This window comes from Bombyx mandarina, chromosome 06 (genome assembly GCF_030267445.1).
Source record: "Bombyx mandarina strain Sakado chromosome 06, ASM3026744v2".
Lineage (NCBI taxonomy): Eukaryota > Metazoa > Arthropoda > Insecta > Lepidoptera > Bombycidae > Bombyx > Bombyx mandarina.
In genome coordinates, this window is record NC_143213.1 from 7,695,858 (window position 1) to 7,718,518 (window position 22,661).

Here is a 22,661-nt window from a genome sequence, read left to right on the forward strand (position 1 = left end):
TACGTCTTTCCCCGCGTCCCGCTTGACAACCAAAGAGACCTAAAAAACGACTTCTGCGCATCTAGCGACTCTTGCCAAGTTACGTGCTGGGGACTATACCTCATTATAACCAAAAAAAAATTATAAAAAAAAATGTTTGGGGTGAACAACCCTTATCACTTAGGGGTATGAAATATAGATAGTAGCCGATTCTCAGACCTACTGAATATACTATTGATACACAAATAAACCAAAGAAACATGGCTGAAAAATGTATAGTGAGTAAGACAGGAGACCGGCTTCGTCCTCATCCCTACTACGTGATGTTTGCTGGATGAGTGGTGACACCTGGCGGGGATAACTGATCGATTGATAGTTGATCAGTAGTCGACCGACGAGGGCAGGAAATCCAATTGAATTAAAAAAAAATCATAATTAAACGAACTTGAAATTATAAACTCTGAATAAGAATTTATCATACTACAATTATAATTTGATTGCCATCTTGCAACCTTATTGCGGATCTGTGCATAGAAAATAAAAAATAAAAATCGGGATGGAAAAATAGGGGTTGATCGTATAAGAGTGAAAATTGAGAGTAATATATTTTTATTTATTTTAAGTCATGACAAAATAAAAAATAAAATCTTGCCAAAAAATTTAAAATTTATAATTAACAAATAAAAAATAGGGGTTGATCGTGGAGGGGTGAAAATTTCAGAGTAATATGAATTTTTTTTATTCTAAGTCATGACAAAATAAAAACAAAATTCTTGCAAAAAAATTTAGTTTTTAATTAGCAAATAAAAAATAAGGGTTGATCGTAGAGGGGTGAAAATTTAGGGTTGTATGTATTTTGTATGTTGTATCATAAAAAATAGAAATTAAAAATTTTGTCTAAAAAATAAAAATAAAAATTTAGGGTTGGACTACCCCTAACATTTAGGGGGATGAAAAATAGGTGTTGGCCGATTCTCATAGATACCGGATAAGCACAAAAAATTTCATCAAAATCGGTCAAGCCGTTTCGGAGGAGTATGGCAACGAAAACTGTGACACGAGAATTTTATATATTAGATTTTTAAGTTTTCGCGACTAGTACACATAATAAAAAAACGTTTAAATGGTTATAAGCGCGATATTTTTATTACAATGCTTCGGCCACGTTTAGTAGCCGTGAGCACGGAAGGCAAAGGTGTCCAGTGTCAATGAGTCGAGTTCTTAGCTTGGTTATAAAAGTAATCTCTTCTTTCTCTGGCGACAATCGATATCCATTCTGCACACGTGATTGCTAGGAAAGCTAAAATAAAAAGGAAAGCTAAGTATCTAATAAGAGTCTAACAAACAGACACAAAAGCAGCATTAACCAATTTTAACTAACTAATTTTGACGTACTGTTAACAAATTTTAAAAAATTATTACAACACAAATCTACTCCATGCATTTACTCTTCTGTTAAATAAAAGTTTATCCAAGTGTTGGCGAGCCTTGGCCAACTTTTGTAGCGGTGGTTAAAAATCGGTAATTTTGATTAAAATTTAATATTATTTATTAGGTTAAAGCTTAAAATATAACTTATACTTCATGTACTTACCGAAAGTAAGATACTCCGGCCGTTAAATTGCTATTTCGGGCATTTTTTTGCAACTTTTGAATATACACTGCGGCATTGTGAGACGGGTTGACATTGGCTGTGTCTGAAGTGAACAAAAACAAAATAAGAGCTCACATTTCAAGTGAGCTGTTATTTAACGAGACGGATTTTTGCGGCGACCCTAAATCTAGTTACTATTGTTGATCGAAGCCTTCCATACTCACTTAATAATCTATTCACGGTCGCGCCGCTTTACCCTTGGTAGACTCTCGTACCCATCCGAGCTTATGCTACCAGCATTTAGGTAGGCAACAAAGGGGTAATTATATTTTAAAACTGCTCCTCCGTAGAGATACTACAAAACTTCCACACTCCCGTATTCGAAACGAGCGTGCGTTAAAAGTACGAACCGAAATAGAACCCTATTTCGGTTCCCTTTTGAAATCAAAATCTGTCTCGTAAGTTTGTTTCGAGCACAAAAAACAATGCAGGAGAAACCCTTTGGGACGTTGAACAAAAATATTTAAATAAAGAACTTGTTCATTAGATTTTAAGAAATAAATTTGAGACAGTACCCGGTATTGAGAAAATTTGGGTAATTATAATGAAACAATTTTAAGTGTATATAGTTCAAACATTTTAAGGTGTGTACTTTATTTTATGAAATACGGAATCATATGTCGGCATATTAGGAATGTATGGTTACAAAGAGTACTAGTTAATTTCATAATTGTTTTAAGAAACATTGTTAACACTTAAAGCTTTTACGGATAATGTTAAACAATTTATATAAAATTTAATTACATGTTAATATTAAAATGGTGTTCATTAATATCACTTTAAGATACATAGTAATAATGGTAATAAAATGTTACTATTGTGTATTGAAACTAATGTTTAGGGTAGTGGTATTGTATTCAGGTAATTATGAACCTAAAGTTCATGTTGATAGCAAAACAATTATAGTACCTAAAATGTTCGTTGAAATAACAAACAATGCAATAATCAAAAAATAATTACATAAATGAACATATCTTGTATGTTTGAACATATTCAATATTTATGAACATTTAAAGATGTGATGTTTTTTTAATCAAAACATGCACCCTATTTAACAAAAACAATAACAGAAATAAGTCAAAAAAACAGTCTTCACTTCAATTTCACTGTTTACAGTTTACAAGAGAGATAGTATTGTTTGGTGTTTACAATAAATTTCAACACATTGTACTATTATTTTTGTATTAGAATTATGACTGTTCCTTAGCAGGTTCATTGTCTTATAAATCATGAAGAAGAGATCAGACTATAACGAGACAAGAGTTTCGATGTTAATTTACTTGACTTGTCTTTGCGCGTCATTCTTTCTATAATAAAATAATTAAAATAAAATCATAAATTACTTAAAACTATGCACAATCTACATTTTGTACACATTATAATAGGCATAAACATTATGCTGTATAATACAACGGCAAGTGTAAAACAATCTTACAAATTGAACACACTTATAATTTAACTGGAGATTACAAAACACAAATACTCAATGCCTACAAATATGGATATAAAATCTTCATTAAAAATAACGTAAAATATTTCGTAATATTCTTATATCACAGATACCTAGGGAAGATATTATGGGTCATATCTCTCGTTGAGGTATTATACACCTAGACATTTTCTAAGCTCCTAAATAAATAAATATCAAGCACACAATCTCGAATACAAGAATACTGTTTACAGAACATTTATATTCATAATAATTTATACTAGCTCTCCATTCGTACTGGAATACTCTTGACGACTTTGCGTTTAAACTTGAAAGTAATCACTAACAGTGGCGTCGGTACCGTTAATACTGTTTTTTGGACCCCTGTTGGTCGGCACGTTTATCCTTTCGTATCCTGCGGAAGAATCCGATCTCTCGACGTTGTTAGGAGGGTCCGTTGCCTCATTATCAACTTTTTCATATGGTGGATCTTTTTTGGGCAGTTCGAAATATTTGACACTTTCGTAATTTGGATCTTTCTTGGATCGGACCGAGTCATATTTCGAATCTCTCGATCTAACCGATTCGTATTTAGGATCCTTACATGTCAAAGATTCGTAATTCGAATCCTGAGTTTCGTAATTCGAATCCTTCGGTCGAACGGACTCATAATTAGGATCAGATTCACTGCCCGTGTTGTAAATAGATTCGTGAGGCATCGATTCGTAATTGGGTTCTGCGTTCGGTTCTTCGTTAGTGGCCGGCCAGTTACTGTATTTCCCGGGTTTCTTATTTACAGTGGAGTACGTCGGTTGCTTTTTGAAGTTAGGCGTGATCGTGGCGTACGGTGGAGTGGGGGGTTGATTTCTCAACACTTCATAATTAGGATCAGAATCCGACGCGTTGGCATCAGCCTTTGAGATATGTTCGTAGCCGATGTCACTGCTCACGATGCTGTCCGGTCCGCTATCAGGCACCAAATGATTCAGTTTCAATAAATTATGACTCGGTCCAGCTTTTTCCTTTAACTTTAAATCCTTTACGGTTTCGTAGCCGGGGTCTTGATTGTGTGAACTGTTTCGGTCCTTGTGCGCTATGGTCTCGTAGCCGTGGCTCTGATGGTGGACCGACTTCTGGCGGTCGATGGTTTCGTACCCGGGATCATCTCCGCGGAACTTAGACGGGTGCGGTTCACCTTCGACGTTCTGGAACTCTTTGGATCGTCTAGCTTCTTCCCTCGCTTTGGCTCTTTTCATGACTTTCGCGTACATTTCCTCGACATTACGCGAGGGACTCTCCGTGACCCGTTCCGAGTTCAGGCTGGTATTAGCTTCGGCTGACGAATAGTCGCTGCAGACGGGCGCGTCGATTGAGTTGTACAAGTTGTCGGGATTGTTTTCTTGTTTGTCGATATCGAAGTTGAGTTCCCTGGCCACCAGCGGTCGGACGAGATCGCCGGAACTAAACCGGTGCTTGTCAACTGGGTAGTTGCATCCGTAGAAATCAGACGAGCTGACGCAGCTGTTGTTCCGTTGGTGCTTCTCGTTTAAGCTGCGGCGGAGTTTGTCGTGGTTGAAGTGGAGGTCGCCTGCAATCCGATATAATAAGGATTATGTAGGCCGAGTCTGCATATTAATGCGTATAGTTATTAAATTATGACTGTAACCCGTACATAAACAGAAGCAATCGTATCCACCGGTTTGAAGCACACCAGTTTTTAAACGTTATAACGAAAATATTTTTATTATATTGTTTTATTGCATAGATGGATTATCGAACTCACAGCCCATCTGTAAAGTGGTTACGGGAGATAGCCACCCACCTTGAGATATGAGTTCTAAGGTCCCAGTAAAGTTATAACGGCTGCCCCACCCTTCAAACTGGAACGCCTTACTGCTTCACGACAGAAATAAGTAGGGTGGGTGGTGGTGCGGACCCGTGCGGACTCACGAGAGGTCTTACCGCCAGTAAAATTATTTAATAACATCTTAAATCTAATCCACGGTTTTTGATGATGTCAAAATTTACATTTTAAATATTAGTACGTTACGTAAGTTTGGCGGATTCAACAAGAAATTTGTCTTTTCAGTTTTCTTCTTCGTTCCTTTCTCTCTCTATCTATTAATCAATTAAGCAGCCTAGATGGTTTGATTCAGCCGTTTGTTTTTTCCGTGTATTAATTTTATTCAAGCCTCTAGAATATCGAGAACAGATTACCGGTGCTGGATATCCTGTGGTGTCGCTGTGGCTGGACGGCGGGGGGTGCGGCGGAGGCGGGAGCGGGGAGTTGGCCTGGCGCTTCTCCGGCTTCGGGGAGCCGAGCGCGCCCGTTGAGTTCGAACACGACGACGACGAAGCTGAGGAATCATAAACTAATTTAACTTCAGCTCTCGTTATTTAATTTTTAAAACGCTTTTATTAGCTTCAGACGTATGTATGTTAGTATGTAACGGAATCTTTGAACATGATTTTTGACCCCCTTCAAAACGTCGGATTAACTCTAAAGGACAATGCCCATTTTCTATGGGCGTTTGGGCCCCTAAAAAAAGTTGTCGGGTAATGATGATTTTAACTTAATTTGATAGACAAGGAAATATCGTTTCATATTCAGAAAACGATTTTTATATTCTCACCAAGGTTTAAAAGAAATCTGTTTTTTTCTGCAGCTAAAATTAAGTTGTTAATTGTTTTCTTCGAAATCAATAATCGCTCTCATCATTATTTACAGTATTAAATAAGTTAATTGTGGTTAATGTTGCTAGAAATAAGCCCTTACGTACATTTTATTATTATTATATCCTCATAATAATAATAAAATGAAATGAAATCCGGAAGCCGGCAACGATATTGTTGTTGTTGTTTTTAAATTCGACAACAAGCAGGCAAAGAGCGTAGCCTATACAGCCTAGTCTGTCATAGTTATATTTTTATATATTTTTATGTTAATAAAAATCCGGTGTATTTCTTTTTATTGCTTTTTGAGAGTTTTGACGTCAACTTGATGAATAGCACATTGAGTGAGCGTGAATTTCCGCAGACCTTTTATCTTGAAAAAAAAAACAGTCACTGCTATGTTAGCCACAGTTTTATTCCAATGCCTCAATAATCGTGAACAACGATTATTGACATTTAATACACAACACAACACCCAATTTGTATATTATACATCACAATAAGCTATTAAAAAAACATAAAATAAAACTTCAAGTGACGCTTTACTCGGGTTGCTGCCAAAACTCTCTGATCATATATAATAAGAATAGAGTAATGGTAGGCCATTGAGATTTTTACTAATGGAATCATTAATATCTAAAAATATTAAATAATTCATGGTTTTAAGTAATAATTATTATTACAATACATAAATATTGAATTGAACAACAATAAACTAAAAAGTCTGTGAATTATAACCATTAGCAATTTTTTAAATTTGTTGTTCAAGTCACAGACAACTCTTTCGTTTGTCAGCATATAAGTTTACTATAAGGCTGTATGGGCTAATTTTCCCTTTGTCTATTGGCGAATTTAAAAACTATGGCACTCAGTTTTGGGATGTTATCAAATAAGTAATTTATTTTTTTGTAAAACAATGCCAGGGTGAAAGAAATGTTGATACATAAACTAAACAACATGAAAAAATAAGGCATAGTTTTTCAAGTACAAATAGTTTTGTCATGAAGTTGGCCCACTTTTGGGCATTGTCCTTTGGTATACTTATTAAGAACCGATGACAATTCAGTATTTAAAAAAATAATGAAAAATTGATATTCAATAAAAAAGTGAAAAATAAATTTCAACAAATGTGCATTACAAATAGTGAGTGTAAGAAAAAATGATTTTATTGTAAAAAAGCGTGCGGTGCTTTTTAGGATATTATCAAAATAACCCTTCTACTCATATATGTTCATAAAATATTTATAACTACTGATACCATGCACCCCACGCTTTTAATACAATAAAATAATTTTTCTTACACTATTTTTAATTCAAATTTATTAAATTTTATTTTCTATTTTTTAATTGGATTTTCTATAAAAGCGTATTTTGTTTAGTTTTTTTAAACTTTTTTTTATACCTACACCATAACTGAGCGGATACAACACTCCTCGTATAGGACGGTCTCTTGTATCTTTAGACAGTAAAACGTGAATTCATACGGCAGAATTAAATGAAGAAGACGACCGATTAATTTTAGGTAGGCGGTTGAACTTCTGACATTGACATTGTCAATGAGTAATTGCGGCCTCTTTCCAGTCGAAAGTTCGCATCAATCTGCGTATCCAGGCAATTTAAATAATAGTAGTAGTAGTAGGATACCACGTACCGGAGAAGTTTATGCCGTGGCCAATCCTTACTCGGGGTGCCCAGCGTCGTAAAAATATTAATAGTTCGGGAAACGTTGTGATCGCGTTTGATGTGACTCGATATTTGTATCAAAAATATAAATTGCTTGAGTTGTCGAGCGCCACCTATCGTACGTGGATAGCACTATGACCGAAACGCTTCCTGGGGTGCCTACAATAACCGTAGTCCGTATCATAGTAAATATGGTTATAGGGGTATTCCAGTATAACGCATTACATATAAATGATTTATCACGTTTAACTTTTAATGGTTTTTATTTTTATTTTAAATATATATATTTTTTTTTATTGCCTTTGTAGGCAGACGGGCATACGGCCCACCTGATGGTGAGTGGTTACCGTCGCCCATGGACTTCAGCAATGCCAGGGGCAGAGCCAAGCCGCTGCCTACGTTTTTTTTAGCCTGCATCATTCAATATACAAAAAATAATTTAATTTTGAAATAACACAATTGACACACGTGCAAAGCTACGCGAAGCTAATTATGAACTGTAAAAATCATTATAAATTTACCGTAATGTCCGTGTTATACGGGGGATTGAAATCGCGTAATATGAAAATGCGTTATAAGAGTACCACGTTACAGGAGGGGTTACTGTATTCGCTCAGATTTTATACGGCCTGTTTACATAATAACATTTTGTATCTGTATACTACGAAGAAATCAATAGACATACAGACAGAGATCAAGCGGCTATGCTAGTTTGAAAACAATACAAGAAATAGTAGGTCTATTGTATTTATTGTTAGTATGGTGATATTGAGGATTCACCTTGTCTGGAATGTGTAGCGTTTGATGGCGTCGCTCCGATTTCCGGTGGTGCGCTTCGCCTGAAATGTATTAATTTAATTTGTTATGAAGTGAAAAAAATAACAAGGTTGAGTTAATGCGTTCCGATTTTTTGTCTATCTACAAGAGATCCGACAAAAATCCCGATACCGCGCTACAAGTGATGATAAAATTTTAAGGTTTGAAATTGCATTGCTTAATTAATGACATATTTGTGAAACTATCTCTATTCACACTATATCTATTTACACCAAAAAAACACCGCTCCCATTTTGGTTTCGATTTTTTGTTCGTAATTTGAATGATCACATCTAAGTGCGGAGTGTGGGAGTTGAACCCACTAAAGCGACAGTTATTATATTTTCAACCAAGCGACTCTCATGCTCAGACTGTGCCTAACTAGGGACGCCGATGTGGCGTACGCGTGTGTGTGAGTGCGTACGCGTGTGTGTGAGTGCGTGCGCGTGCGTGGGAGTGCGTGCGCGTGTGTGCTCGTGCGTGGGAGTGCGTGCGCGCGTGTGTGAGTTCGTACACGTGCGCGGGAGTTGCGCGTGTGTGTGAGTGCGTACGCGTGTGTGTGAGTGCGTGCGCGAGCGTGGGAGTGCGTGCGCGTGTGTGTGAGTTCGTACACGTGCGCGGGAGTTGCGCGTGTGTGTGAGTGCGTACGCGTGTGTGTGAGTGCGTGCGCAAGCGTAGGAGTGCGTGCGCGTGTGTGCGCGTGTGTGAGTGCGTGCTCGTGCGTGTGAGTACGTGCGCGTGCGCGGGAGTTGCGCGTGTGTGTGAGTGCGTACGCGGGTGTGTGAGTGCGTGCGCGAGCGTGGGAGTGCGTGCGCGTGTGTGTGAGTGCGTGTGAGTTCGTGCACGTGCGCGGTAGTTGCGCGTGTGTGTGATTGCGTACGCGTGTGTGTGAGTGCGTGCGCGAGCGTGGGAGTGCGTGCGCGTGTGTGTGAGTGCGTGTGAGTTCGTGCGCGTGCGCGGGAGTTGCGCGAGTGTGTGAGTGCGTACGCGTGTGTGTGAGTGCGTGCGCGTGTATGGGGGTGCGTGCGCGTGTGTGTGAGTGCGTGCTCGTGCGTGTGAGTTCATGCACGTGCGCGGGAGTTGCGCTTGTGTGTGAGTGCGTGCGCGTGTGTGTGAGTGCGTGCTCGTGCGTGTGAGTTCGTTCGCATGCGCGGGAGTTGCGCGTGTGTGTGAGTGCGTTCGCGTGTGTGTGAGTGCGCGCGCGTGTGTGTGAGTGCGTGCGAGTGTGAGTGCGGGCGCGTGTCTGAGAGTGCGTACGCGTGGCTTTGAGTGCGTACGCGTGGCTGTGAGTGCGTGTGCGTGTGTGTGAGTGCGTGCTCGTGTGTGTGAGTTCGTGCACGTGCGCGGGAGTGCGTGCGCGTGTGTGTGAGTGCGTGCGCGTGTGTGTGAGTGCGAGCACGTGGTTGTGAGTGCTTGCGCGTGTGTGTGAGTGCGTGCGAGTGTGAGTGCGGGCGCGTGCTGAGTGCGTACGCGTGGCTGTGAGTGCGTACGCGTGGCTGTGAGTGCGTGCGAGTGTGTGTGAGTGCGTGCGAGTGTGTGTGAGTGCGTGCGAGTGTGTGTGAGTGCATACGCGTGTTTGTGAGTATGTGCGCGTGTGAGTGCGGGCGCGTGTCTGAGAGTGCGTACGCGTGGCTGAGAGTGCGTGCGCGTGGCTGTGAGTGCGTGAGCGTGGCTATGAGTGCGTGCGCGTGGCTGTGAGTGCGTGCGCGTGGGTGTGTGTTCGTGCGCGTGTGCATGTCGTGCGTGCGTATGACCTGGTGTGCGCGGCGTCGAGCGCAGCGAGTCCCCGGCGGCGCGGCTCGGGCGCGATCTGCGCGTACGTGTCCGAACCTTCACCGACGCTCGCCTCCTCGATGGCAGCGTACGTCTCGTCTGCACAGACAATAAATACACCTTCAGACATTGATTTAACCAATTCCAAGGAACGTTGAGGTCTAGCAAGTTGTCTGTAATAAAAGTCTAAGTCAAATTAAATTACATAGCTATATACATGTTGCGCAGACCTTACCTAATGATATAAAAGCAAAGAAAAAATTAGGAAATACTACCTACGTATTGTAATGACTTTTCTTGGTTTCGTTGATGAGTAGACTAGCTCACGACCCGACTAGTAGTAAGTAGATCTAGATACTGGCAGTAATTAGGTAGAAACTCGTGAATAAAACGTGAAGTCGAAACTTGAAACCGGAAGATATGTTTGCTTAGTGGCAAAAATTGACAGGACAGTGGTACCTACCCGTGCGGGTTCACAATAAGAGCGGCGAATAAAAAAAAACGTATTTTGCTATTAGAAAAAATGTGACTCAACGGAAATATTTTAATTAATATTTTCTTCGGTTTCCGTGTATCGACTTTAATTGTCATTATACTACAGACGACTGATACATGGTCGTGGCCACAAAAATCTTAAAGAGTTACGAAACGTCAAAACTAATATAACAAGAGTAACAAACCCAAGATTAAACCGTAAACGTAGCTTTAATTAATTATTTAATTACTATCAAACCCACCTGAATCATCGGAAACTGTGGCGTAGTGCGGCTGTGTTGGCGGCTTGTTCGTGCTCTGAGCTCTGATATTGCTTAATGGTTCACGTACTGATATGCTTGTATATCCCTCTGTAAAACAAAAACGAAAAACAAGCTGTAAATGTTACGCGTCGCAATCGTGGTCCACATGCGTGCCATGGATGCCACACAAACAATAATGTAATAAATTTCTCTTATTTAAGTACAGTCATTCTAGTTATTGGATACTAAGTATGATTACTACTGCGATTTTAGGCAGCGGCTTATCTGTGCCCGTGGCATTGGTGATGTCCACGGGCGACGGCGACTACTTACCATGAGCCGTATGCTCGTATGCCTAAAATAGCAATAGAAAAATTATAGATTAACATTCATAACTTTTAGTTCACTCTACATATATTTTTACACTAAAAGTTTTTTTTACAAAAATCTACGAATCGAAATAAATCAATAAGTGAGATCGAAAGATTAAGTAAGATATGTGTACAATAAACACGCCGGTCACATATTATATAGATTTTTATCTGAAATGCAATTTTCTGATTTCTGAGAATTACAATTGATTTCATTTATAATTCTGTATATTTATATGTATATACATAGATGCGTATACATGCATAGCGTTAAACATGCCGCCTACATTATCGTTTAGAATCGAATCGATCTTATCATTAGAGGACGTTTATTATACTTTTGCATCTTATCTGTACATATATACACAAAAAATTAATAAAATACTTTTTGTCTGTGGTTCTGTGCACACTTATTCTCATAATTATTCGGCCAATTTGAATGTCGTTTGCATAAAAAAATTGGGTTGTTAATTAGATAATATTTTACGGTAGTTTCATTACAATCTGTTTACAATTAATAACAATATTAAAAATAATTTCTAAAGTGATGATGCTACACAGTTGCTCGTATGACATCCACCTGTATTAACGCCTAGTGTACTACATCACTATAATCAATGTTCCAAAATCTAATCTTGAAGTAAGTAAAGTAGCCTCATATATTTAAAAAAATTAGCCATCAATGATGCATTTACATTGTCTTTGATTTTACCGCTATTATAAGAGAGCATGCGAGAAAGAGACAAAGATTTTTTCATTACACCTGCACTTAAGTCCACTTATCCACTAATGATACTTATTTATCAATAATAAATGATGTCTCGTTTGACATCAATCACGATGCGGTTGTAACTAATAAGTTTATTGAACTACAAAACATAAAATCATAAAGCGACAGGTCAAACAATTCTATCTGTCATCAACCGAATGATCATTGTTCTATACTCTTCGTATATACTGTGCTACTTATAATATTTTGTATTCAAGTTTAACAATATTTGCTATGTGTATGTGCAATACTATAATTCTCATGTTGTATTTGTTATTTTAGCTGTTCTACACACACTGATCACTTTTAATTATTATTCTCATAATCCTCTCGCAGGTTTGCTGGAAGAGATTTCTTAAATAAATAAGCAGTGCCTTTGTACATAATTTTCCTATTACTCTGTACTATGTCTTCTTTTTTGCGTGTACATAAATAAATAAATAAAGCGTCTATTAAAAGGTACAAATTCAATCAAATGAAACGACACTATTGCTTTCTCTTTCTTTCTTAGTGGTATTTCGTGATTGCTTGTTACTTACTTGCGGAATCTGTTGAATCGCCGCTGAAGTGTGTCGCCGTTTCCGCGCTGGGTCGTGGCGACGGCGGGGTTATATAGGGCAGTTCCTGACTAGACGGCAGCTGTCCGCTAATAGCTACCGAAGCCGATATCACAACGGATTCTGCAAACGTTACAAAACTTCAAATCGATAACGTTGCAGTAGTTTATAATAATATATAGACGGATAAAACGCTATTTGGCTTAAGCGATATTTCGGTTAACACGCAACATTTATCTTTGCAATTAAAGCTGCGTATTATTTGATATTAGCATCAACGATTCGATGTTTTTAATTGAACTTCCAACTTTTTGTTACGATATTTTTTCCAAATTTTAAGCTATCCTATAAAGTTACATAAATGTCTCTTAAACCAAATAGCCTCTCGATATATATATATTGCTTAGATGTGTGAACCACTTCACGGCCCATCTGTTGTTAAGCGTTCATCGGGGCCCGTAGTCATCAATAAAGTAAATACCGCCACCTACATTGAGACATGAATTCGAAGTTTCAGTAGAACATGCATAATTATTGGCGTTGCATATTAAGCAAAACAACTGATATCATTAGAATTAACGTCAATTAACTGTATTTTATATGTTAGTAATTAGTATGGAAAACGAGACAAGTAGGTACTGCTACTGCGTCACTAGTATTGATCTAATTAAGTCTTATACATATTAATTAATATATGCAAGATATTAATATCGTGTCCATTGGTGTATTTGCGCATGTTAATTTTATTATGGCCAAAGCGATTTGTATTTTGTACAATTTCTGTGATTTATCGAAGTACGTAAATATTTATCATCTGTTTTCCATACGTGTAAGAAAAGTTTCATAAAATATGTATTTTTTTGTTATATATAGAATAGTCTTTTCCTTTGGATGAGAAGTAACACTTCCAACCCCGCCCCAAATATTTTTTCTGTGCCCCTGACAATGTGTATGCAAAACTCGACAATAATCTGTTACGTAGTTAAAACGTGAAAGCGTAACAAACAAACAAACTCACTTTCGCATTTATAACATTAGTATGCATATGATTCGTTCGTTATGAGAGAAATGAGAGACATTTTAAAGGTATTTTGAGAAACCACACTGGTAGGTACCTCCATCTTGCCTGTTTTTGCGACTAAGTAATCATCTGTTCAGATCTAGGGCAGCCGCTGTGACAGTGCAATACATATTTTATCTGATATTTATTTCGAAGTGAGCAGATGTGTTTGCTTTGCAGTCGATATGAGCTTCGTTTACCGTCTACTAGATGAGCCGCGATTTCGCCTACACGCGATTCTTCTTAAGTAATAGAAAGCTTTAATGAATATAATAAAACTATATTTTTTTTTTTTTATTGCTTAGATGGGTGGACGAGCTCACAGCCCACCTGGTATTAAGTGGTTACTGGAGCCCATGGACATCTACAACGTAAATGCGCCACCCACCTTGAGATATAAGTTCTAAGATCTCAGTATAGTTACAATGGCTGCCCCACCCTTCAAACCGAAACGCATTACTGCTTCACGGCAGAAATAGGCAGGGCGGTGGTGCCCACCCGCGCGGATTCACAAGTGGTCCTATCACCAGTAAATATAAGCAGGTCCTACGACCATTATATGTATAGTTAACGCACCAGCTGTATTTTGTGCCGCATCTCTTTCGTCTATTGGCAATTCATCATTAGACCTCTGTTCTGGGGTTATTTCAACAGTTCTGGAAAAAAAATTATCGATATTAACTCAATTTATTAGCACGTCTGCATGTTCGGAGAACTTTGGACGGTACAAGCGGCCTACTTTACTTGCGATGCGAATGTAAGATATTACAAGAGAGTAATATATGTTTCTTGTGGTAATGGAAGATCAATTAATCGTATAAGTAGGGAATGAACGGACTGGTACGAAAAATAATCATTTTATCAGTCTTCTTTGTAATGGACACATTGCATTTTGCAATGCGTGTTGAAAGGAGTTGGTTCGATTCCCATTGCAGCCTTTTTGCTCGCAGAGACGGTATAAGACAGATTTGAACAAACTGCAATGAAACTATAACCAATGTTATTTTGTTGTATCATATTATTTACTGAACTACACGGTGTTAAATAGTTTATGAATATCATGGACATCACAACGTGAATGCTTTATTAAGCTTATTTAATACTGCTACTACTGCGCTGGCGCTATGACCCCGAAGTGGGTCTTGGCCTCCGACAATAAACGTTGTCATTCATGCCGGCGTTGCGCAACACCTTGCCAGTCCGACACTTGGAGCTCACGTAAATTTCCTTACAGCGGTACTTAGGTCTCCCTACGGAGCGGCGTCCCTTAGGTACACCCGCGTACACCCGTTTCACAGACCAATCCTGCTCCATACGCACTACATGCCCAAGCCATTCGCCTTCATCTCCCCCAGAATATTTGGCTCACCAAAAAGCCTCTCCACTATTAAGAATGTTAGTGAATAGGTATGCATTAAATCTTGGCTTGATATTGAATGCCCTGCATTGTGTATAAATGCAGGTGTCTATGGTTCGCTCTTCCCTTTCGTCTCGGTGCCGTTGCACGGTCTGCACGCTGTACTTTAAGTTCCTATTTAATATTATTCTACTGTCTGTCCGCTTGATTACCATCAATAAACTGCTGGACGTTTACTACTGGTTTGTTCTTGAACCCCACACAAGTTCCACCTGCGCGACTGACACGAACCAGAGGCCCGCGTGTCATTGATGTGCTCTAATATCCACGTCCTTGTTTTTCGGAATATTTAATTTTTATTAAATGCTTAATACGTGACATTTTAATTTAACTCTCAATACCATTGGAATAAAAACTATCCTACCATATCGGAACGCATGAGTACATCACTATTCGATCCGTGCGGAGGAACGCATGCCTGCAACCTGTAATATCTTCAAAATTCAATTCAATATACTTACACGTTTTGTGCTTCATTCTGTAATTTGGCATATGCGTGTTCATAGGGATTATCCCGACTTGTCGACGCCGTCGCTACTGTCTTATTAGCTGTTGATAACAAAGGACTGATTATGGAAAATATAAGTAATTGAAACTGCCGATTAATCGATTGAACTAAATTCTGTGTACCGGCAATTTTTATATTATTACATGATTGGAGTAATTATGCTATCGAAATAAATCTTATTAATGAATGCTTCTTATCTGATCAACATATTTCAAGGGTGACACGGTAGCAAAAAAATAAATATTGCAGATACGAAAAACGTTAAAATCTTGATAGTTATCACATGTACTCAAACCGTACATAATTGTACATTGCAATTGTAATTTTCGGTAAAATGCAAATTTTTATGAGGACAATATTTCACCTACAATTCGATACGAGCGTTTTAGTATTTCTCTTCTGACTCATGAATAATGTATATGATGAATAAAGGCGCTAGTGTAAAATTGACATAACAAATGATTAACAATGTTGTTGATGTAAATTTTGTACTCGTTTTGAGGCGAACACGGTTGTATGCGTGAACAAAATCATTTATCAAGTCCGAAGGAGTAACAGAGTCATGACTGCCTTGGCCTTTAAGGTGTTACGTCAATTTATTCGAAGGTACTGCACAATAAACTTATTAGTTGGTTTGGTTTAAGGCACATTTGAACTTAAAGAAATTGGAATAATAAATAATTGGAATTGGAAAAAAAACTATTATTAAGGATTTAGGTGAAGATACCACACTTTCAATTAAGATAAAATATAGAACAATTAAAATATTTATTATATTGCATAATTGTTTTTTTTCCCCTCCGGGTGGAAAGTGGCAACTTTCCTCCCGCTGCGCTAAACAAAGTTGGCGCTTTCCGCCTTTGTCGGACAAAAAAATTGTATACAGCCCTTGGCAAGTAAAAAAGTAAGCCTCAGATCACATGTTTGTCGACCTTGGCTTCGCCTCCGCCAACAATTACATGTGGTCTGAGGCTTTTCTTATTTTCCTTCCCAAAAGGTGTATTACCTATACTATTTTTTTAATTCATAATTCTCACACATTTGACAAGCACAGGGTTCGCAATATCAAAAGCAATATAAATGATTTAATCGTCTTTGTACTGAACATTTACTAGGCAGGGAATTAGCGTCAAGGTTTGACGTTAGTTTACTCATAATAGTGCGCTATTGCACCAATTAGTTTAAAAAAAAGCCGATTGCCTCGTGCAAAGGAAATGCCGTTGGAGTATAATGAAAAGTGGTTCTCTGTAAGCAGAATAGCTGTGTTCGGGTTGCCGGGAAACTGCCTAAAAACAAAGCCTATAGAAAGTGCCAAATGTTTGAAAACTTCTTAATATAATTTAATATAAGTTTTTGAGATCCTTTACAACAATAGGACAAGCAGCGTTTCTATTTATTTTAAACGGCCAATATGAATGCTTATAACTCTCTAATTTCTATAACTGATATTTAGTCAATTTGTATATAGAATAAATATTAGTTTTAATTATTCCTGTCGAACAAGGATAAACGAACTTTTAGTACCCATATTAAAATCTCACTAAAATTCTCAATAACATTACTAACTGTTAAAATAACAATACTATGTTTTTTTAAGAAAATTTAAAGAGCAAGCCTAAAATTTCAAACAAGAAATTATTCACCAGCCACCAAATTCACCGTAGCATAGATTTCAGATGCCGTGTCTCCGCTGTCGTGCCTGCCGACCGGCTGGGGTATTTCTGGTAGGCTCCGCTGACTATTCTGCGTCGATGCCCTTCAAATAAAATATTGACATGAAGTTAACAGTGTGCTATGTGCGGCCCAATACTTTGAAAAGTACGATAAAAATATAAGGCTAATGCTACACGGGCGGTTCTCCCGCCGCGGGAATCCGCTTCTGAACCGCACTAGACACAGTTTAATATAGAAGTTGTATGCCGCATACTACACTGCGCCATTTCCCACCGCGGTTCACAGGTGGGCGAAATACGACTGCCGCATGCAGCGTCAAACCTCCGCTGACAACCGCCCCTTCAAACTACACGGGCGGTTTTCCACTATTTGCGTCATTCTGCACGGGACATTGATAGAAGTTCGTCAAATGAGTTCACAGACATTCTGTAGTACGAGAAGAACTTATGAGAGTTATCGCGGTGTGCACTAAACAAGGAATGAAATATTCCCGAAGTTAACCAATTATTTAACACGGATTCCACCCAAACATTGCGCTTTACTTTATTTTCTAATAATTCTATTAATAATACAGCTGCAAGGGCAGTTATCATTGGCGGATCCATGTTGGAATGAACAAGAGACAGCTAAAAACCACAATCCGTGTAGTTTGATGGTCTGCGGCAGCTTTGTCGTGCGAATTCCCGCGGCAGGAGAACCACCCGTGTAGTATCAGCCTTAATTACATTTTTACTCGCGAACCTGCTACGAGAATTATTTGCAAGAAAGAATCTACAAGTATGCATTTCAAGAATTATTGGTTTTCCTAAAGCATTCTAGCGTCAGTTAGTTTTTGTAGCATGTCACGTCATAACCTTGTCAGTTACAGTTCGCATGGGTCACGCAAAGTTTTACCGTAAAATTATTATACTGATGAAATATTTCCATTACAGCTGTTATTGCGAATAGTCTCCGCGTAGACTGTCTAGAAATGATATACGGCGAAATGAAGGATGTTCATTTTTGAATTTGAAACATGAATACAAAATTCCTAATAAGTACCTCATACGAGGAATTTTAATAGCGGAAATGGAATCGATAACAGCGATTTTCTGCTTAAAGTTTATCGTTTGTACTAATTACTTACGACATTTTATAATTATGTATCACTGTTTATAGCCGTGTAATCAAGAGTTATCTTCTAAAGCTGAATTGATTGTTTCTTTAAGAATAATTTTAAATTCGGCGGCGTTATTCCCGCACTGCTTACGTAAAATTAATCTTAATCCTTTCGTAGTGTAAGATAACAATTGCATGCATTAGTAGGCGCCACTAATAAAGCGTGATTAGATTCCGAACTTAAATTTGGTTTAGAAATTGAAATACGTAAAGCTATAAGGAGATTTTATGCAGTTATTTGTCTAATAACATATTATTTACTACCTATTTATTAACATATATTAATACATAAGATTATATGCAAGCACTCGAGCGGTAACATTAGTATGTATGCAGCTAATGTCATTAAGGTTAAGTTTTATGAATTTTCCTTAATACATAAAAGTTTACCACATTTGCTAATTTAACGTAAGTAATGTATTTTTATTGATATGAGAATACAAAATAAAAAAATATTTTTATATAAAAACTGGTTCATCACTCAAAGAAGAGAGACCAGAGACGATAGTCTGATTGTAGCTTTTGGTTGTTCCATTGAGGTACCTAGACGACAAATGTGTGGTTGCAATTTTTTTTTCATTCACAAGAATCCTTAATTAAAACCAAAATTGAACTAAAGCTAGAGATTGATATCAATTACTGGATATGGGTAATAATGAAAGTGAGCACTTTCATTTATATTCTACCTTTCAGGTTTAATAAATGTGAAATTATACACTATACTGCATAGATACATACATAATATGTATTTTATCATTTTATTAAACTAAACAGATTTAAAGGTTTTCTTTATTTGCGATAGAAAAAATATTACAACTTTATTTTTTCACTGTATGTATTAATTAAGTCACTCACTAAAAGGGGCTTTTAATCTGGATCCTCTTAAGTATCCAAGAAATTTCTTAGACATTACTACTACTTCCCCCGGGATCTATTCACGGCAGAGTTAAATGTAGTGAGTGATAGGCGAGTTCGATGCGAAATAATCGTAGTTGGTACAAAAATACAATCGGTTCGCTCTGTAACTTAATCGAGACATTCAATTGTTACTAGTGACCGAACTCGTGAGTACATTCAGTCGCTCGTTCTTAGGAGCTCACGTAGACTCGTATGGGGGTACGTGGGGTATGTGGGACTCGACTCTCTCCAGATGTTGCGAGCAGACCGCGAGCCCTAGGATGTCTTTAGGGCACCGCCACCTGCCCTCGATCCCGGGACCCAATGTTCGAGATTTTGCAATCGTGATTCGTGATCGTCTCGTAACTCAACTCAAGTGCGATTGCAGCCGAGCATCGTTGAGACATCAATTTTTTTTTAAATACAACGCTACCAATTCTTTTTAACCATTGTTAGATGGAGTTGGACAGCAGAAATACAATAACCTTTTTATATCTATGAGGACTTAGCAACTGGAGAGCTCGGGGCTCGAAGTCTTGTGGAGTAACAAAAAATAAATATTGGTGGTACAATGAAAACATTAAATTTTTTACTGTTGACTCTTCTACTCAAGTGCTCTTTTCATTCGGTCATAATGAAATCGTCGCATAGCACCTGCGCGGTGGGGGCGATATGAGCGGTATATTGGAGTTCAGCTGACAACAAATCGCGGCTGAGTCTCGGGTGTGACAGTATCCAACCAAGGTAGCCAAAGATACTCGTAAATATCCTAAATATATAGGCCCATTAGTGACGAGCTGGTGCAGATAGAAAAGAGCTCTCTCTCTCTCATGTTCCGCCGCACTGCCTGTTTCTGCAAGGTAATGTAGATCTCTCGTAGATCTTCTGCGAGTATCGCTCGTCATTAATCGGTAGTGATTTGCGTGACGAAGACACGGCACTCCCCTATGCGGGCAGGCCGCAACAGGCTAGCCAACTCGTATCCACAGTGACTATGCACTATCCAACCATTGGTACCTGAGTTTTCATTTTTCATTGATTTGCTAATGGAACTTTGTGTATATGTATTTGTGTTGAGAATATATTCATATAATCTGATTGATAGGCATACAAACTATAACTATAAAAACACTGAAAATCCCAAGAATAATAGCAGTACAATGCAGTATATATCATATTCAAAGGTCTAATTAGTTTAACAAGCAATTTAGTCACTGACATTCTGGTTAAATGTAGTGTGTCATCAACTGACCAATCAAGCTCCCATAGTTGGAAGTATAATCAATTAAATTTAATGAACATTTTACATTCAATGGCCCAAACCTAGCATTTTATTATTTTAAAGATATTTGTACCTTTCATCTCACATATTTTTGTCATTAGATTGGATAATTTCCATTACAAAAGATGAGTGATGAGAACTTAAGAAAACCAAAAATTGAGATACAATTTTGGTGTGGTTTGGACCAGTGTCCTTGTCTCATAAATTGTTTCTTGCATACATAACACTGTATTGAATGTAGATTAGATTGTCTTGATATATATTTATTCAATAAAGGCATTATAATATTACTGGTGGTAGGACGTTTTGTGAGTAATCCAGTACGTATCAACACCCTACATATTTCTGCCATGAAGCATTAATGTGATTCAGTTTGAAGGGTAGGGCAGCTAGTGTACTGTTAAAAGTGAGACCTTACAACTGATGTCTCAATTTGGGAGGCGGCATTTACATTGTAGATGTCTTTGGTCTCCAGTAACCACTTAATGCTAAGCGGACCGTGAGCTCGTTCCACCGTAAAATCATTTAACAAAAAAAAACAGTAATTTTAAAACATCCATGATATTTTTCCGATTTTTATCAATAATATTATTTTTAAAAGTTTTATATTTAGAAGAATGTTTCGAACTTTCTAAATAAAAAGAGGAATATTTAGTGGAATTTAAAATAGTAGTGGCATTTGATTGAAATCATAGTAGACGAACTTGCAGTAATCAACGTGGCTATGTATATTGTCTTAGGATGGTTGGTAATTATCCTATAAGACAAATCAAACTACAATGTGGATACATGTTGCACCAACTTAACCAATTAGGAAACGGGTCAGGAAATAATATGAATATGAAAATATTCTTCAATAATTTTATCACATTACTAAAAATTCAAGTCACCATCAAATCTATAATTAATGAAACATAACTGTTTGGTTGATTAGAGAAATATCAGGAATTCAAATCATTTACCTTAAGGTGAATACTTTTCATACCTTAAGGACCATTACTAAAGATTTAACTACATGGCAAAAAAATTATTGCACCCAGTGGAAAGTCCATCCTACTTGACTAGCCCAGCCTTCCATAAGGTGCGTAATTCATCTACTATAGGTCTCCAAGCAAAATTATAATATGTGGATAATAGAAACCACTAAACAATCCCGATATGGGATATCAATTAATTGCCCTAAAAACTACATATAGAAATGTTAAAAACAAAATAAATATTTTTTCTAACATTTAGCATGCTATTATGAAACTTTAAAATGAAATAAAAATGTTACTATAAAACATTTAGTAGCAATTCCCATGTTTTAGTTCTAGTTTAGGGCATGCCAATTTTGAAGACAAACCGTTTAATTGAGGCGGGAGTGGTAGGTGTTGGAGACGGAGCCTCCTCATCAAAATGTATTTTGACAACACCAGCTGTCCCAAGCAATTCATTTCTGTTAAATGTAAAAAAATTATCACTCTACTCATAAAATTATCATTTTATTTATATCTTGAGTAAATCCTTTTACATTGTATGTTTTTATATTAGCAGTAATTATACAAAAACGAATTTCAGTAACATTATGTTTTAAATTACATTGAGTGGTATGTTAAAAAAATAAAGTTATATTTCTATCGTTTATTTTCACTTACTTTTGATTAGAATTCTTGCATCCACAGACACAGGCTGATAGTGCTGTTATAAGAGTGACTAGCACCCCTACACTTAAAAAAATTTCTACTATAGTATACATAACAAGAGTTCTTATTTTTTTTTAAGTCAGAAATACTACTCCATCACGGAGGTAGCATCTTAAATGTGCTAAATATTAGGTCACTCCCTTGAAATGAAACGCTCTTGGCATACAACTTTCTTCCATTTGAGTAGTCTAAAATGTAGGACACTGCAGACGTCCACAACACATACACTTTTAAGTTGTTTGTTTACATAAAGAACATATTAATTCACTTTTAAGAATCGTCTGCACTTGCTTGGACATACTAATAACTTAATTGATTTTCAATTCAAGACTTCAAACACGTCTTTCGCCTCAACAACACCAATATAATTTTTTTTGAGTTTATGGCCTGTAATCTAGACCTTTAGGCCAAACAATACCAATAAATTCACTTCAGTGCTGCCAGCGTGGATCGACTAGGAGTTGATGTACCCAGGGACGTCTTAAACTAGGCTGGGGCCCTTGGGCACACAAGAATTTGAGGCCCTTTGGATTTGGAAA

At 37.6% G+C, this 22,661-nt stretch overlaps 2 protein-coding genes across 2 annotated transcripts in view; both read right to left on the reverse strand.

The window, feature by feature from the left end:
• Yip1d1 (Yip1 domain-containing 1) overlaps window positions 1-22,661 on the reverse strand; it is a 46,674-nt gene that overhangs the window by 3,311 nt on the left and 20,702 nt on the right.
• On the reverse strand, window positions 2,187-22,541 carry LOC114248113 (uncharacterized). Its single transcript, XM_089728274.1, is given in 12 exon segments — window positions 2,187-4,650; window positions 5,280-5,304; window positions 5,307-5,419; window positions 8,199-8,257; window positions 9,989-10,106; window positions 10,745-10,852; window positions 12,424-12,564; window positions 14,078-14,157; window positions 15,380-15,467; window positions 17,070-17,182; window positions 21,783-21,875; window positions 22,075-22,541. Coding segments are annotated over 12 exon segments (2,304 nt in total). The 5' UTR covers window positions 22,176-22,541; the 3' UTR covers window positions 2,187-3,385.